At 34.2% G+C, this 20,065-nt stretch overlaps 1 protein-coding gene across 1 annotated transcript; it reads right to left on the reverse strand.

Moving 5' to 3' along the window:
- Positions 1 to 536: 536 nt before the first annotated feature.
- On the reverse strand, positions 537 to 19,855 carry Men-b (Malic enzyme b). The gene is made up of 12 exons (XM_053749689.2): positions 19,638 to 19,855; positions 15,068 to 15,242; positions 14,691 to 14,849; positions 11,925 to 12,106; positions 11,414 to 11,594; positions 10,013 to 10,141; positions 9,031 to 9,213; positions 7,438 to 7,660; positions 5,938 to 6,080; positions 5,007 to 5,177; positions 4,283 to 4,406; positions 537 to 2,862 (listed from the first exon to the last, which is right to left on the reverse strand). Exons 1-12 carry the CDS (start codon positions 19,664 to 19,666, stop codon positions 2,702 to 2,704), a joined length of 1,860 nt encoding a protein of 619 aa, XP_053605664.1. The 5' UTR covers positions 19,667 to 19,855; the 3' UTR covers positions 537 to 2,701.
- Positions 19,856 to 20,065: the final 210 nt, after the last annotated feature.

A 20,065-nucleotide genomic window follows, 5' to 3' on the forward strand; every position in this document is an offset into this window, starting at 1 on the left:
ATTTGAAGAACCTAATAACATGTTTAAGATTCTAATACAATTAGTAACAAGTAGGTACATCATTTTATTGAGTACATAGAGGTAAAACGATAATTACAGTAAATTTAAAATAACTTATAATTAACCGAAACAACCTCTACTCATCTATTAGAAATTTCTGTGAGAATTATCCAATGCATTACATACAAATATTGTTCCTCTTGTCGATTTTTATTTTCCAAAAATAAACGATTTGTGATTAAATTAACGTGACAAAATTAAAAACCTCATAGATATTCGGATAAGTATGTACTAATTAAACTATAATAATATTTAATTAATGTTTACTTTACAATTTTAATATAATTAAAAAAATATGTAAGTAAATCTATGGACAAAATTATGGTATTCATCCTGAGCGAACGAAGCAAGGAGTGATCATCTAAATATGATTAACGTTAAGCCTTCACTAAGAATAAACCCCCCATTATTAATTGGTCCATAACGTATATATCAATACACTATCATTAAAATAGTAGTTGAAAATAAAACCATAATTATGTTTGGAACATGTTTAATTAGTAACATCTAATATAATTCATGTAACAATTCCTCTAACTAAACATACAACTCCCGTACGCCTAGAAGCAGGTTACAGTTGTTAACGAAACAGATTTCGACCTAACAATAAAATAAATATACCCATATAATGTCAAATATCATAAACATATTGCATGATAATTGACAATAAATTGGCGTTTACAAGGTCATGACAAAAATATTTCTTAAAGCTGAAATTTTCAAAATAATTTCAACAAAACTAAATTTCAGATTTTCTAAGTAATATTTGGATTGAACAATTTCATACGTAAACAAATAAGCATAACGAAAAATTAAGATTTCAGCTTCAAAAATACTATTTGCCGAAACGCCAAGCGTAGCGTTCAAGAAAAATACAGACATAAGAACACATACTTTATTTGTACACTTGGTTATAACAACCCATAATTAAAATACACATTGTCACAGCAACACAAATCACTTTGTATCAAAAGATACATTGTTATTTAAATAAATAAAACATGAAACACTACATAACCGTGTAAGACAGTAATTTTATTCAATAAATTGAAGTATTTAATAATTGCGACATAAGGTTCAATTTGGGACCACTGTCTTACAAAAAAAAAAACAAATTATTATGAAAAGTATCCCGCTCTGCGAAAATACTTTCAGTGAAAAACAATAACTTTAATATTTAGCGAAGTTTGTTACCAACTTCAGAAAAAATATTATACTGCTTTTACCACTTGTTGGTTTTCGTTTTACGCTTACACTTTTATAATGACATCTTATATATTATGAATAAGTATCGTTAATGTATAATTTATACTTACTTTATTTGAGGCATTTTGCCCGGATTGAATCACTTTAAATTATTGACGCTACAATATACCTTTCTATGATGCTGAATACTGAAGTTCATGGTTTGCTATATAATTTATATAAAAATCGAAACATTGCTTCGATTAGATAGTTAAAAATTTCATGTATTTTTAGTCGGAAATAGGTTTAGGTAAATTTATGTTTTCAAAAAATCCAAAAAGGCTATATAAAGGTGGCACGCACATATCTGTAGATGTATAATTGTCTAGTCATACTAATTATCCACTACACATTTTTATATCAGAGTTATTGTGTTATCTTAACATTAATGTAAAATGCATAATATATAACCTGCATTGTATTTCGTATTATATAATGCTGTGGTGACTAGAGTTACTTTTACATAAAGTTGTTACTTAAAAATGTAAATCACACTGTAAATTAAAAATAATACTCACAACATTAAATAGATGCCGTTCGTTCACAACGAATCATTTATCTTACAAATTAAATAAAAATTAATATAAGTCCGTATTTTGTTATAATTAAAAATGAGACGATTAAAACGTAAAACAAAACAAAAGCAAATTTAAATTTGCTTCCTGTTAGTAGTGTAACGACACGTTAAAAACAAATAATACGTCATTATTTAGTTGGAAGCCGTTTGGCAAATAAATATACAATTTCTACATAAATATCACACAAATATTGTACCGAACATTCATAGAGCGACGTTTTTTTAGTGGAGAACTATAACACGCGTTAAAGGCCACCATACTTTATTAAACATACAAGACAATGTCTGAACACTATTACAAGCTGCCGTTTCTACACGCTACCTTACACACCAACAAATTACAGTGAAACACTACATACAGATACGAGTAGTTATTGATGCATATACTACTTTTTAAAAATCTATCACGTTGTACTTCAGTGAAATTGACGAAATTAAAAAAAAAAGTAAAGAATGTAAAATAATTCCATGATGACAATATAAAACTTGAATATTTTGAAATACTTTGTATAATACTATTGTAAAAATTAATACGTAATGATAATATATTGAACACTCCAATTACATTCAATTCTATATTTGATTCAAATTAGATGATAAATGTTTGCCAACTTCATTTCTTGTTATTTAGTAATAAACGAATGATTCAAAGCGTTAAAAAAATGCAAAATCAAACAAAACATTTCATCACACAAAATCAAGAAAGAGCTAATTTCCTGGTAGATTGTTGACAAAAATTGATCACCAAATTCGGACAAAGTATAGTTGAGACAGTGTCATAAAAGTAAAAATAAATAGTATAATAATTAATAATACTGTTTAGATGTTCTTGGGCACCGGTTGTATGGGCCTGACGTTGAATTTTTCTTCTGGTTTCCAGTCCCACACGACTGGCATGGCGCTCTCGTAGTAGAAGCTATACATCTGGTTTTCGATGTGTTTCGCTATGTCCTTCGGCTCCGGATACACCGAAGCTAAGCCTGAAATACAATATCGTGTTAACATAACAATTTTATAACACAATGACTTGCAATTCTAAAAACTACAGTACAACTAACTAGAATGAAATAGTTGCATTAGTTTCTTTAACACACCAAAACGCATTAGGCCCGCGTTGTGTGTTATGGTCCATACTCCTTATCCATGCGTAAGGAAGGCCAGTGCCCCGGCAGCGGAGATATTTAAAATGGCCGATGATGAGTTCCATTGAGAACATCAATGTAACTACTAATGGAAGTGAAACCACTGGGTGTCAATTTTGCTAACGCGTCAATGTAGCTTCTTAATAGTCGTTTGTTGCGTGTAAATTATCAACATATAAGAGCGCTATATATTTGAACGTCTGTTCTATAGATTTGTAATTAACATTTTCTGTTTCCCAAAACTAAAATAGAACTAGACGCGATACTTATTTGATGTCTGCAGAATCGACATCTAGTGTTACGGCATAAAATAAATACATACAAATATTTCATGGATTTTCATTTCAAAAATATACTTTCGATATATTTTTACTTTTTTATGTATCTTTCCCGCGGATATCGTAAGGTCAAGAAAACCAATAATTATGGTCTATAAGCCTATTACTATTTAATTGTTGCACTAATTAAGTAATTAAAAAATATAATATTGCATTCTATACAAATCTAAAACTACAAAAATTTAATGTCGCTTTTCATTTTCTTGAACTAAGTAAATGATACACTAAAAATAAGTACATGTTTACATCATAACATTTACATAAAATGGTCGTTTATATCTAGTATTACTTGTAAAAAAAATAAAAGAAAATATAATTATTACAACTCAGCATAGAGGCTCTTTCATCTAAGATTTCTCTACTCCGTTCATTCTCGGATAGATTGTCAAAAGGACATGGCAATTTATACATAGCTTCAATGCCTGTTGATAAAACAAAAAATAAATAAATTTCACGCACGCCATTCGTTTTTTTTTTTCTTTTTCAATAACAAACAAGTTAACGGACGCTCTTGTCGCATCGGGACATACGCCAGAGATTGCCAGAAAACTGAGTGAGATGCACTCAGTTGTGATAAAAAATAACCTGAGAAAAGTAGCCTAAAAGTCAAGGTCAAACACACTTGTACTGCGATACAAGTGTGCTTGACCACAATTGACTTGACCACTCACACCCAGAAAGATGACGGTCATTGTAAAGTGACCTTTAAAGCGTTCTCTGTAGACATACTTTACAATGACAACGATTCTGACTGCTTGCTGGGAGCTATCGTCTATACGGGTACGTCAAATAATATGATAATGATTAAGTGCGGAAGCGATAATGCTGTATCGGTGGCGTCTTATCTTTACTAATATGAATTGCCGAATCGACACGATAAGAAGTACGGAAATATCAATAAGTCAAATATGATAATGTACCTTCGTCATAGGCCATTTTGGCGACTTCAATGGCGATGGCGACCGATACCTCTTTGAGTTCGGCCAGACTCGGGTAGATGCGGCCGATCGATAGGTCATCTTCGCTCACGTAGTTAGCTAAAGTCTGAAATGCATAATTTATGTTTGTTTACTTCAGGGAAGTAGTTCGAAACTGGAACAAAGTCAATGAAAATGTCTCGTTCAACAACCTTCAATCAACCGAGAACAACAATCACCAAACTTCGAGAAACACACACATCAGCTTAATTAGCTGCTATTGTGTCATAAAATAATAAAACTTAAAATGGGCTTGGGAAGAAAACAATTGTACTATCGAATGTAAAGAATATGTTTTCCTAATAAAATAAAAAGTTGACTCTGTTCAGAAGTTGATAAAGTGGATACATTTTTGAAACCTGAACTGCCAAAAAGAAAATGCGTTTTCTTTGTTTCAATAATAATTTGTATTGAATTTTCTTTCGTACCATCTAAGCTACCATGTTGACTTATGTCACTTTAGTCGAAATCGACAAAATGTTTCAACGAACATTTCCCCGCACTAACGGGGGGTAACGGTAACTTCACAAATACATCGTATATCAAAATTTATTTATTGATTACACGCTTTGTGTATGCAATAAAGTCTCTTATGTATAACGAAAATATAACAAAAATAGAGTAATCTAAATCATAAATCATCCAAACTAGACAATAGTGTACTCACTCTAGCGGCAGTGAGGAACATAGTCTCGGGGATGTGGTGCGTGGCGGTGGCGATGACGCCGAGCGCGACCCCCGGGAAGATGTAAGAGTTGTTGCCCTGCCCCGTGCGGTACTCCTTGCCGCCGTACTCCACGGGCGGGAACGGGGACCCCGACGCGAACACGCAGCGGCCCTGGCCGTTCACAAGCTACGTTAATACTCCGAACGTTTCTCAGAGGGTTTGTACCGCTGCGGCCGCGCTGTCATTACGATCCGTCAGTAAAAATCAATCATTCATAAAATTGTCATTACCACACAGCACAGATCAATTATTTTAAAGTCAGATAAGAAAACTAATTCTTGTCTTTGTTAAAATTTTAAAAATTGTAATGACAGCGCGGCCGCATTGTTCGAAAGGTTCTGAGAACCATCCAAACATATTGCAAAGCGAAGGTGTAACTAATTACATCGATGGTGAAAATGTAGCTTTATTTTCAAGGAGTACTCAGTTTTCATACAAATTGCGTAACATTCATTCCATCGCGTCGACATCTGTTCGGCGATAAAGCTGGCATTAAGCAAAATTTACCATAATCTACCGCCACCTAGTGGTAAATAACGCAAAGTGTAACCTTAGACCTCATGTCTGCTTCCCATCAGGTTAGATTGAGGTCAAACGCACTAAAATTTCTAATGTTTTTCCCTGACTCTTCCCATTATTTGGAATCTCCTCGTTCGCATGCACCAGGTTCGTTTATACTGGATTGTTATTTCGTTCAAATGGGCCTGTTTCACGTCCTTAATGTAGTGGCAAGCGGGTGGCCTCCACCTCACTTGTTCTCCAGTAGTGCGAGAGCTTTATTCACGACATGGTCTCCGTTGCGTCTCATAACATGGCCGTACCATTTCATGCGGGATTATCTAACCTCAAATTTCAAATTTAAAAAACTTACTTCTGTATAATTATAAGCATCTTCCGCAGTGCACTCCGCTTTGCTGGTGGGGTTGGACAGCGCAAATATGACAGGGCGATGAGTGTTCTGCGCCATTTGCTGCAGGACTTTAGGAGTGAACGCTCCTCCGACGGTTGAACACCCTGTCGTCAAAACATACACACAATACATAAATATGTTAAAATCAATTGTCTGTAAAATAAAATAAATGAATGAAATTATCACACCTCACCACTTTTACCGTAAAAAAAGTATCAACTGTTGCTTTGAATTAGTGGAGAACTAGAATAGTAGCAGAGAACTACTGAGAACAAAGTGGTTTAGTGGTTCTTTCAGCTATCTTGAAGGATCTACCGTGACAAAAATACCATTTATTATTATATCTAGCGGCCCATACGGCTACGTTCGGGTAAATAAAAACCATAATAAATTATACACCTTAACCTTCCTCCGGAATTCCTCCGTCATCAAATATATCTTATTCAAAGTTTCATTTAAGTCGGCCTAGCCGTTTAATCGTGAAAGCATGACAGACAGACCTTTCATATTTAACATTAGTACGTATACTTAAAATAATAATAAAATCATAGTATGTCATCTTATCATTTCAACAATTTAGCACGACAATAAATCATGCTCGATTAGTCGTGGATGATATCAATCTTGATTTATTTGGATCACAAGGTGACATAACATATCAAATACGTAATAGTAATACTTAGAATGATCGCTGAATGTCGATAAGATACAGATAATATACACATTGAACGTCACACTAAACGAATGATGGAAAATACCGTTTGCACAGAAAATTGCTTACTTATTCAATGCTCACAGAAAATGTTGGCAAATCTTAAAATTGACAATCAAGACACAATACTCTTCAGTAGCTTAATTAATAAGCCAATAATGACAAAACTATTGAGCGTAGAAATTTGAAATACGGAATGTATATACTAAGAGAGAATTTCTTAAAATTCTAATAGTAACGGGAAAATAGAAGTCGAGAACAAAAGTTAATTAATACAAAATAATCAGGCATTTGTCTGAATTTTGCTTACTATGGCTGCCTATGATAAACAACTGCATCAAGCATAGCATACTGTATCTTAGATATTCGATGCCAGATGAGATATCGGGACTATTAGGAGAGATCTTATCTCAGGTGGGAAACTGTTACTCTGGTATACTTTTCTGTTGAACTGGTTTACATCTGGTAAAAATACAAACATATTGTAATACACAAATCGCGCCTATCGCCGAATACTTAGATTAAATACTGTTTGGTCCACGGCTTGGCTTTCTTTAGCTCCCCGCACACTAGAGGGGGTTGATAAGGCCGACTAGGACTTGACTAGGCCGCAAGAGGGGCTGAGAAAATCCTGGTATATAGAGTAGACATCATGGGAGTCCAGAGGGTAGACAAGACCTGGCATCAGGGGAGAGAAGGACACGATACGAGAAGGTCGAAGCTATATTAGTCAGTTTACGTATGCTTACCGATAAGACAGCTGGGCTTGATCTTAGCGACGCAAGCCTCAAAGTCCTTCTCGGGCTCCACATTCTTGCCGAAGTTCTTCGCGTGTTCGGGGACTCCGCCCTCGCGCCTAGTGGACAGCAGCCCGTCCACATCGAACATGTATACACGGTCTCGCGCCTGCCGCTCCGACAGGCCTTCGGCGACCATGGCTGCTACAGTCAAGTTTGCTATACCGTTGGCGGCCTGAGTATGAAGAGAAATGGAATACTTCATTCTTAATCTGTATTTGAATACGTATTTATTATTGAAGACTGGAAATATGCCGCTTATTATTCAATTCTGTGTATGAAAAATAGAATATGGAGATAAATAGTAAAAAGTAATAAAATGTTATTTCGTGTTTGTTGTCTCTATACGAGGGTTCATAGTTCATTTATATATATAAAACAATATAAATTGTATTTTAAATTTCATTACACACAAACAGGTGTGTAAATATAGGTATTGAATAAATTTGTAGAAATTATTATTATTCTTTTTTGACAATTTATATCTTTCAATTTGGAAATGGAGATCTAAAAGGGAACTTCCTGCTTTTCTTATTAGAAACTGAAAATATGTCGCCCATTATTTAATTCATTCAATGAAATTTAATAGAATACAGTGTTTGCATTATAAATGTGCCAGATGATTTTATAAACTAACATCAATTAGTAAATCTGTGTGATTTTGTTTCCATATATAGACATATTTCTTTATTACTAACCATTACCGAAAGACAAAGTGTAACTTATCCAGTAAATAACATAGATAAGTTGACTGATAAATATTTCTTACATAAAGCAGTTAGTACACAATAGTCTAATAGATCACTAACATAATGTTAAGACAACTAAAAAGCCATGTAGACGCGTATATTGGGTATACTAAACACATGTTTTATATGTTATCAGCCCTGAATATCAGGCTAACATTTATGTTTAGAAAAAAAGGACACAGGTAACCAACACAGATCCAACTTTCATCTTTAAAATTAGTAAAAAAAAATGCCGACAGACTAACTAAACGTTTGTATAGTACATGGCTTTGACGATCACAAATCAACATGACATAATTACAAATACCCAATTTGTAGCGCGATTTCCATTCTGAAACAAAAATATACGTGTGCGCGTAAATTGATCGATGACACTTTACTTTTATTACCTATTTGCACAAGATTTTCATCTGTAAACTTAGATACAATGTTATTATCACGAACACGTTTGTTAAGTCACGTTTCTTACAATAAGCATAAAAATCTACTTATGTTTAGAATTAAGTCGAAGTAAAATAAATTTTAAAATACCGAACGTCAATGCTAAACGCACTACTACTGCTTAACTAAATCCATATGAACTCTTATTAAGAGGAGCTTACAACAACACATTGGGTTCGTATACCGAATCGGGAAAAAACTCAGGTGAGATTGTACAAGAGCATAATAATAATTACTCTATCAGAATTCATTGCAAATTCACCCTTATTGCCGTGGCATTAAGAACCAACTGCAACTTGTGGTCGACAAAACTTTTCTAGAAACTTAAAAAATGAACAATAAAGTATTAACTCACAGAGCCAGCTCCAAGGAAGAGGTAGATGTTTTCGCTGAGTTTCCTCTTGGTGACCCTAACGGCTGCCATCAAACCGGCGACGGCGACGCTGGCTGTGCCTTGAATGTCGTCGTTGAAGGTACAGTACTTGTTACGGTACTTCTTTAGAAGACGTCCAGCGTTCGCGAGGGCGAAGTCTTCGAACTGAAATCGTGATTGGTGTAAATCAAATTTCTATAGAATTTTTAAATCATCAAACAATATACACATTAATTTCTTTCGTCTGATCAGATTCTGGTCACAAGTAAAACTATTGGGCGTAGCAATTTTGGTTAGCTTAAAAAGCTATGGACGTCTGCAACGCCAGGTTTGTCACACAATTTGATATTGAAAAAAAATAAAATTAATTCATGGAAAGTTAGCGGGCGATGAAATGTGTTTAGATTTATTTTCTTGTACATGTGCGTTTATTTTTTTTTATCGTACTAATGCTTAAATATATATAAAAATATATGGTATTTGATAAGAATGAATTAAAAAATAATTTAATTTTTATTATGCCATAAAAATTTATACCTAACAATAAATATATACAATGATGAAAGTTTAGTACAAAGATAAAATATATACTTCTATTTAATAGAGAAAAAAAATCTTTGAAACTAGCGTTTTAAAACTTGTGAGTTTTGCATCCAACTAAATACGCTAAATTCGGCCGTGGTATTTCGGCCGCGTACCTAACGTGAACACTATTTGGGAATACTGTTGTTGCCGCTCAAACAAATAAACAATATAATTTTTGCGTCCGGACGGTTATGTAAAATAATATGCTTCACATTCCTCTTGAAAATGTTCTATGCAACAGTAAACAACCGTATCGAAAGCCGTTTCTTCTTTTAAACCACTCAATGGATCTTGATACAGTTTTCACTGTTCACTGAAGGTATTATAGACCTCGTGCGAAGTCGGGCCGGATAGTAGAAGCTAGTAAAAAGTAAATTACCTGTAACAAAGTGTTCTGTCCGTATCTTTGCACACACGCCTCCATGAATTCGTCAATGAATTCGTCGTACTCTTGACCGCGGACGCGTTTCTGACGCAAACCGATGTATAGAGGATCTTCCAATAGGTCCTGAGAAATAAACGTTAATGGTTTGTAATAAGGTTCAATTTCGCAAACTATGCGATGTACGCTCATTCGCCTCTGCATCTGTCCGAGTTAAAGGAAATTACATATCACAAAGCGGTATACCACGCAATAAAATTAAATTAAAATTACAATAGCCGTAATAAATGGCATAATATACTCGTACATTAATGAAACACGATATACTTCTTCATTCAACAGAAACATTTGCAATACGTAACTATGACGCGATAGCCAGTTGCTATTGAAAAACGAGACAGGTGTCGCGGAATAATTTGACGTATAAAAATCAATGCTATTGCCAATAGCTCGTGGGAATGTCTCATGCAAAGACGAAGAACACTAAAGAGCTAGCGTAACCGAGAGGTAGAACATTTACATACAATTTCCAGGTATACTCATCCGAAACGCCAAAATAGGATACCTGATCTGTAGCATGCAATATTCTTTTCTTGTTTGAGTGAAAAGAAGTAAAAAGAAAATTGTTATTTTCTCTAACAATCTTACCAACAATCGTAAGAAAGTTATAACGATGTCTATAATTTTCTCTATCTACGGTCTCGTGTTAATTTTTCATCTTCAACCGTCCACATTTTTGTTGGCAACTGAATACGTGCCATACGCGTCAAGGTCGAAGTAATTAGCAAGTTTGCCTCTTTTTATAACGTTTTCATTCAATACCACTTTAACATAACATTACGTGACGGTCACCATGCCAGAAATTTTCATTTTATTATGCATTGCTGAGTTTCATTTTAAATATAAAAAGCCCGTAAGGCAAAATGGAACCTACAGGATTTAGTTATATAGTAGATCATTAAGAGATCAGTTGTATGAAGTATCGTTGCAGGGGAGGAGATTATTAAATATTTACCATAAAGTGATAAAATAAGTCTCCTATTTAGGGAACCAATGACTCACATAAGGTCACTAAATCAAGGATAGATTAGAGAAGGATAGATAGTGTTCTGGGCACGTCGCATACTGTATAAAAATGTCTTTTTTTATTTAGCTAGTGTGTTTAAAAAGTTATTCTTGTAAATCAACGATCTACTAATGTAGATCATCTAATGATGAGTTTTGCTAAGCTTGTTGGTTGGCTTGATGTGGTCAAGGAAGACACGCATGCCAATTGCCTGACTAAGGACGCCAAAGACTGTCCGCCTGGGCTCCGACGCTCTATGGCGGCGGAAGCATCCGTGAAAAGCCTTAGGTGAGAAAGTGTGAGAATAGCTAGTGTTCTCTAATACAATGTACCTGATTGTCTGTCCCCACGTCCAGAGTGATGGGCAGACACTGGTGTGGCTTGATGCCCGCGAGTGCGGTGTACAGAGACAGCTTGCCCACTGGGATGCCCATGCCGTAAGCTCCAAGATCGCCGAGACCAAGGATTCTCTCGCCGTCAGTGAACACTATAGCGCGCACGTCTGGTTCAGGCCTGTTTGACAATATGGAATTTGAAATAGGTAAATTATCAGAATTATCTAAGATTGACAAAAGGCTGAAACTTCCTAGTTTTTTTATGTGACAAATATAGCACGTTGAACTGTAAAAGACTAATAAACGAATTAGACTACAACATGGAAATTTTCAAAAAAGGCGTGAAAAGATTCATTCAGGACCGGAAAGACGCGTGCGACAGTTAGACAGTTAGCATGTATGTTAGATCACTCAGTAATATACAAAATATATAGTTTCAAGTAAAAACACGCTTCGTTCTTCGCGTCCTTGACATCGTATAATATTACAGAAATCGAACCACACGTACCAGTTCTTAAGAATGTTGTATATATGTCCCTTATCATTGATCGTGATGAACAGTCCCCTGGGCCTCCTGTAGATCAGTCCAAACCTCTGACAGGCGAGCCCCACGGTGGGGGTGTATACAATCGGCAGGTACTTCTCAATATTCTCCGCGAGCAGTCTGAAGAAGAGCTTCTCATTCCTATCCTGCAATAATTCAATATGGATGTAGATATCAACTATGGTACGGTTAGGCAGTGTGGCTTTCGCCTTAGGATAAGACCGCTGCTCCTTCGACTTACTTACGTAGTAAAAGGCGACTAAGGGATATAAAGCCTTTGTACAGTTTGTCTTTAGAGTAGCAAATGAATGATGACGCTGTCCTCTTGGATGGCAAAACCGAATGTTTATCAAACAATCTTGACCATTCCAAACAGAATGGCAAAAACTATACCTAGTTCGTTAAAAATCCTTTTTCTACTCTTATATACTGTATTCGTAATGGTATACAAGGAATAGATATCTGAGTGTTTTCCGGTTTCTTCCAAAGTCATGAGGCGTTTGAGCCCAGGGTCCATTTCTCCTCCTTGTACATCTATAAAGGTTAAGGCCCAGGCAAAGGGACATAAACATGGCTGGTGATCCTGTTCCACAGCACTTGAACAGGTCTTTCTGTTCAGGTACAGAATTAATATAGTTGAGTAGAATTGATTTTCAGATATCATTCACTTGAGTACCACTTTAAAACAATAATGTATTGTGATTGATAGCCATGGGGCCATTAAGTTATTAATTGAAAATGTAAATGTATCACTTGTTTATGTAAATTTTAAATGTTATATATTTTAAACTAGTTGGAGCTAGCGGTAGTCTACGTTTGACCTTAGGACTTTGACTATATATATTCCAAATGTCATCAAAATCGACCCAACAGTTTAGCCGTAAAAACATGACAGACAGACTTTCGTATTTATAACATTTTATGGAGAATGAATATGGGATATGGATATGGATGGATGATGGTAAGTGAATTCACTCAATAATAAATCCATTAGAAACCTTTTTCATTATATGAGTGTGTAAAAGTCATGTCAGGTGTCTTTAGGCGACTTGAATAAAACTTGACACCAGTGTTAGCAATTAACACACTCTAATATTAGTAATCAAACTGCTCTCAAATCAAATTTGCAGCGGATATTTCAAAGTCAACATAAAGCAATTGTTCAGGCTAATTAATTATATTACATCCAACTGCCGTCTGTGGCCTTCTATTTCATTTAATCACTTAATGGCCAAACAGCCTGACTGAAACCAGCTGAGGCCACCACCGTAACCAATAAAGCTGACTTATACTAGATGAAATGTATATAAGCTTAATAAAATTTGTGAGATTTTTACTTCGATATATGAAATAGAAAATACTCCACTGACAAGAAAGTAGAACCTAAATAAAAAGCCTTATTATATGTTTTAGCTATCGCCTCGTTAACAAAAAAATATCGAAAATATTGGTATGATTTCCTTGTCAATGTAATGTTTATTGAAAAACTTTACCATTTAAGTTATTGAAATACAATATTTATCTACAATCAGGCTTCTATACCTTACACTACATAGTTACTGCAATAAAGATATTTAAGTTTGAGTTTGTTTTATTGACAATCTTGGATTTTCTATATTTTATTCAATAATAGCTGATGTTACAATTACGAGTAAATATTGATCAAGAGAAAATATTGATCATTGGATTTTCACAATCGATTTTCATAATGCTATATCCTGAACCAATAAAAACATATCATTGCTGGTTACACGGTCAAATTGTCGTGCGGTTTGCGGTAATGGTGCGCGGTTTACTACACAAATAGTAGGTCCGATTAAATACCTACTATTGTAACGCAATATGACTTGCAAATATGGTTACCATTTCTCAGGATTTGTCCTAAGATATCCAGACTCTTTTCAGGATTCCGGATTTTACAAATCTGAGTAAATCTCAGGATTTTTAGGATTTCTAAGACAGTAAACTTTGTTGTAGTCTTTAAAAAAAACATTTGAGAGAACAGGGGCAAAATGGAAGAAATAGGAAGAAAATGTTGATACCGGAAAAATCTCACGACTATTATATATATATGAGAATCAGGTGTTTTCTCAGAAATGTGTATTTTGTCATAGGTAACACCACCAGAAACGCAATGATGGCAGTTTGTACTAACTTATGAACGGAACCTTCCATAATAATTTGTAACGGCATTTATGTCAGTCGTTTGCCGAACGACTCTTGGCAGTTCAGTCGACATTTGTTTATTGTTGTGCTAGGTATAATACGGATAATATCCATACTGTTTCCTACTCAACTATTGCAGCCATGACATAATTTATCTAAAGCGCATAGATAGCATAACAGAAATTACCGATAGTACTTTAATTATATAATCGAGCACATCATATCATGTCCAATATAGTACATAAATTAAGGTCTCATTTATCATTCCGCTTAAAAAATGGACATTATTACTTATACCATTAAAGTTATGACCATAAACCAAACCCAAAAGATCACAAGGCGATAATTTTCAGAACATTATGCATGATTCAATATCATTAAAAGTTTATATCACCACATCTACAATCTCAATTTATCCGTAGACACGTTTGGCAACTAGTGGTCCAGTCTAATTCTATCTTTAAGAAACCTAGCCACAAACCGGTTTAAAAAATCTTCCGCACCCAATAAAAACTAGCAATAAACATATTGATAGACAACTATACCTTTGTCGTGGCTAGTCACCTGTAACTCGACGAGATAGAGGTATTTGTTCAAATTGTCCTCGTATCTGTCAATGGATATCCTGCATATATCCAGTTGTTCCTCTTGGGTTTTGAATTTAGCCGCCAATAGACCATGGATGCCGAGGGCTTGGCGTTCTTCCAAGGTGAATGCTAGACCCTATAAATAATAGTGAATTTAGTAAAATAGCTTCTATAGCAATCTAACCAAAAGAACTTTTATTTCTGTACAAAAAGAAATCTTGTTGATCACTGTTCCTGTTGTTTATTTTTCTGAATAATTCTTTTGAAGTCTGTTGTTACAGACTTCAATAGAATTATTCCATTGCTTTAGATTTATAATCTGTCTAATCTTTATAATCTGTTAAATTGTCCTACCTTGTTAAGTCGGGGATCCCTCAAATGGTCGATGCCTCGGACCACGTTGGAGCAGATAATGTTGCCAGTGACCTCGTGGTACTCCCGACATTGCAGACCAGGGTTCTCCAATGCGGGACATCTCGTCAGTACAAACGCTAGCGCCCGATGCGGGACTATCACGTTTGTACACGATCTGTAATGAAGGAAAGGATTTATATCTGTTCTATGTGCGCTTCGGAGATCCTGTGGGAATTTGGGAATACTTTTTTCTTCGATTTCCTGGGAAATTTGTAGTTAACGTAGAATATAGACTTCCCGATGAGGTAGTTAATAAGCAAATCGGCGATATTTAGACAATGAATACATTTATAAAATTATCATAAGAGTCGCTTATAAATAACACCATGTAGGTAATATCAGAAGCGCAGTTCTTTGGGTTTCGTAGCTTAATTAAAATGTAAAACCCAAAACCTATAATATCATCTTGCGGTTCGTCTGTCTATCCGTTTCCTGAGAAAAAGGTTCTCAGAAACTTCAGTTCAGTAGGTACACCAACGTACAGTAAAAGGAAGGGAGTAGGTGATTTTTTTTCTCTTTATACGGAACATGTAAAAGATGTTTGCAACCTTCCCTAGTCCGTGACTCCTTCCTTTATTTGTACATACAAATAAATGAGACGGAGGTAACGTCTCATTATGACATTTTATTGATGATTAATTTGTAGAATCTAATACAAAAGTCATATTCGGTAGTCCCTCTGTCTGATCTCAATTGTAATCATCGAGATAGGTATAATGGTCGATGGTTGGAAGAATGTTTTATTTCATTAGATATTATGTACATGTGAAACATATGTGTATTTTCATGCGTTCTGTAAATAAGCTCAGATAAAATATGCAAATAAATTCAGATTTGAACGTGCTTTATATGCTCAGTAGTATTATTAGCAGATGAGAACGAATACCGGAATGTTAATTTCATAATATTATGAAATGTTTCTGTTTAAAATAAATTTGAATATTTTTATATAATTTTAAATTAAATAATCCAAAACATAGTTTCAGCAAAACAATTACACACACAACACATAGGTACCTACGTTACTTTTGCATTCGGTACGGACAGGAAAAGTCAGCACGATCTAGCATTATTTTATTGAACAATTGAATTAAAACAATGTGCTGAAAACACTGATTGCAGTGAAAACCTGATAAGGGAAATCGGTGATTTATAACCAGACAGGTGTCGATTGTATCAAATATTTTTCTGTTGATTGTTTGCTCAGACACCTACCCAGTTATGATTAATACCTACATATAACTAATTAAAGTTTGCTAAAAAGGTTTATTTAAGACATCTTAGATGACATTAAATAAGGATGTTAACTTTGACATATAGCGACCATAGAGAGCATTTAACAAACAAATTTGGAGAAAAAATAATTTATCAAGATGATAATATGAATTTTCCCATATCGATCACAGGACACGACGTCACCCAGTCACACCGTCCTACGTCACAACTGTTAACAATTTAGACAAACGCCTTGTTCGTCACTCTGTTTTTGACACGTTGTTTGTACAGAGGGGCGGTGTCAGAGAGAGAGAGAGAGAGAATAGATAAATACTATTGATATATGAACATTACATTTGGAATCAACACTGGAAATTCCTCGCGTACCTATTTGTTGGCAGGTAGATTACCTATTTACACGGTAACTAGAAATATAATAGCAAGATCATAAATTGACGGAGTAATGCCAAGATGCCCTTCTGGATGTCGCTACTAGACTACTCGTACTGTGCCATGGAGAAATTAAAATATAATGAATTCCAATTACCTATAACATAAGGATTGTTTTAAACTGATTTTATGAACAGAGTAGTTCAGTACCTACCTACCTGATAATACCTATCTACTGAAATGCTAAAAGGATTGAGGGACACATCTACGCTCCATGATCCATCTGACAAATTAATATAGGTAGGTACCTAGTAGGTAATATATAGGCTGCTAGGTAGGTACTCGATTTTTCTTATTTTAAAGTTAATCGGGGAAAATCTACCCCAAACGAAAAATCCTACTATGTTGAGATATTCCTTACTACGTCATGCAAAACGCTTTATTTATCCTTTAAACTTTTCCGCAATACGTGATACCTACCTACAGTGTTGTTAGTAAATTGTTATCAACTGATTAAAAAGTCACGAAAACATTTGACTGATAAGATTTATCATCCACAACATAAGACCCATTTATGTAACAGAATTAAAACTGATTTAGGTAGGTATCAATATCCCGATTGACTGATAAAGATGATTCATATTTCGGCTTAAACTTAGGTGTGAACCCCGCTCCTGGTCGCTAACTAACGGGCATCAAATAAAGCCCATTTCGTCTAGACTCATACAAGACAGTGCAAGACCGATTGGTCTTGCAAGCCAGTAAAGCGAGCAAATGCAGATAACGGGCAAGGAAATCGATACTTGCAGTGTTATCGAATCAATGTCACGTCTATTCAAGTTTAATGTTACAGTGGCCTCGCGAGTAGGTAGGCAATCTTCCGGAACCGTATAAATTGTTCTCGAGTGCAAGCGCATTATTAACACTAACGATTTTAATTGATTGATTGATTGAAACCATCAAAAAAATAAACATTTTGAAGATACGGGCGTTATTTTACGGGCGTCTGACGTCAACCCTCCTTGGGATATTCTTCAATTTATTCAATGAATAAATTCAACTTATATTAATATAAAAATGGTAATAACATAAGTACAGACAACCCGAGAATCTTGCTGACAACAATAAAAGCTTGAATGAGCAACCTCGATAATTCAAGCATTTATCAAGAATATAGTGTCACAGAATTTTGGATGCAAACTGAAGTTTCTGTAACCCAATATTGCCGTCGTCAAAACAATACTAATATATTAATGTAGTTTAAGTTTGTTCTAAAGTGAAACAAAAATGTAGATAACATGAACCTGTTAAAATTATATTTATACTCAGATTAAGGAAAAAATATACTGATATATATCAGTATATTTTTTGTTGATCCATGAAATAAACATATTTCTGGTTTTCCATTATTTTTGTTTTATTAGATGAACTTTCTATAACTCAACATATATGTATAAAACACAGTACATACATGAACATTAACATGAATAATTTTGCAGCACATTGATAGCATAGTTGCCAACTCTAAAAGTGTCAAATCTATAAATAGGTACCATTGCATGTTAATTTATGCTGGCTGTTGATATTACTACTAGACCGGACAGGACAGTAGAGTGGTGAAAATAATAGATGATAATTCCTAATTAAAAAACGTATTTAATAATAAATCTAATTATAAACAAATAACAGTACAAATAACTTTATGCTGGCTGTTGATTTAATTGCTGGACTGGACAGTAAAGAGAAAAGAAAAACACAGTTAGTATTTAATTTCTTAAACCGTTTTATTAATGTAAATAAGATTTTGATGTAAATCATACATTCATGCCAAAAGTGAGTTTGTTTATTATCTCTTCAGACTATACACACCAATCTTGAAATTTTGCATATATATGGAGAATATGCTCTTTTCTGTTATTCTTTGAATGAATTTACAAGGTTTTGAGTATTTGTTATTCATTACAAACTGCATTAGGATATTATATTGCTAAGTTTTATAACTTGTAATGATCGATGTGAAAAATGTGGATAAATATACATAATAATAGTGAGGATATCATATTATGTATGAAAATTTTTAAAAGGATTGGTAACATGTTCTTATTCTACAGAAAAGTAGGTCTGCTTGAATGCCAAATATTAAAAAAAAGTAACACACCATCTATGTACCTACCTAAGTAATAACTGTAACTTACACAGCAAGAATTTAAATATGTCTAGAAACATGTGTATCAGAATCTATAAAATTTCCAAAATAGTGTACCTTCAAAATATTTTATGTTTTCTATTCCACTTGAATCTCTTGATTATAAAGAATCAAGAAAAGACAATGATAGCCAGATACCAGTCAGTAAACGAAAAATTATTTATTATACTTACTAAATAACTCATCTAAGAGCTTATTCATATTATTTATTCATCAACCAAGTGTTATATTGATATTGAATCAGATTTGCTGGATACTGGCACAGATGCAATGAGATGTATTTTGTTAGGTACCTAGGTGTTTCTGTAAAACATGTAAAAACAATAATAAAACTGAAATTTATAAAGCTTTCAGAATAAAAACTGACATGATAGCGGCAAAATTGTCAAGTCAAAAGAACAATAATTCATTGACTGCTTGATTACTATAGGTAACACTTCCTGGTGCTGAATTTTTATAAAAAAACGAAGGAAGGAAAATCTTAGATGTCTGCCAATACTTGATGATTTCTACAATATTTTTTTGAATAGAAATAGCGTCATGTTTGTGCAAACTAAAATATGTTTTTTTTACATAAGTATATACATATATAGTGAGGTGTTAATTTGTAAATAGGTAGCTCAATAAAATCTATTTAGATCGGGAAAAAAACAGCTGTCACGTTATGTAAACTCCGAAAATAAATTAAACAATACTTACAACAGCGACCTGGGGACTGTGGAAAACATTTTATATAATATGTTTCATCTACGAAATAGCTACCAAACTCACAAAACTTGCGCTTTACTCGCGTATTTTGATTTGAATTTAATTTATAGGAATTGATAAAACAGTAACGCCCTCCATCCAGGTGGCAGTGATGTGACTGACTGACCCGACCATAAACTAACGATGAATTTAAAAGAAGAGAACGCTCTGCCGCTCCTGAACGCAACACACGCGTTCATCGGTTACTAGAATTGATATCGATAACCAAGCACAGATATAAAAATATTACATACCAAGGCCCTATCAAACTTAAAATGAATATAAATTTGCCCTGTTCCAGCACTGAAACAGTTAAACAATTTTACCAACAGAGCCACGATTACGACGATTTCCATATTTCTATCAAAACTTTTTGTATT

Source organism: Plodia interpunctella, chromosome 9, assembly GCF_027563975.2.
Source record: "Plodia interpunctella isolate USDA-ARS_2022_Savannah chromosome 9, ilPloInte3.2, whole genome shotgun sequence".
Lineage (NCBI taxonomy): Eukaryota > Metazoa > Arthropoda > Insecta > Lepidoptera > Pyralidae > Plodia > Plodia interpunctella.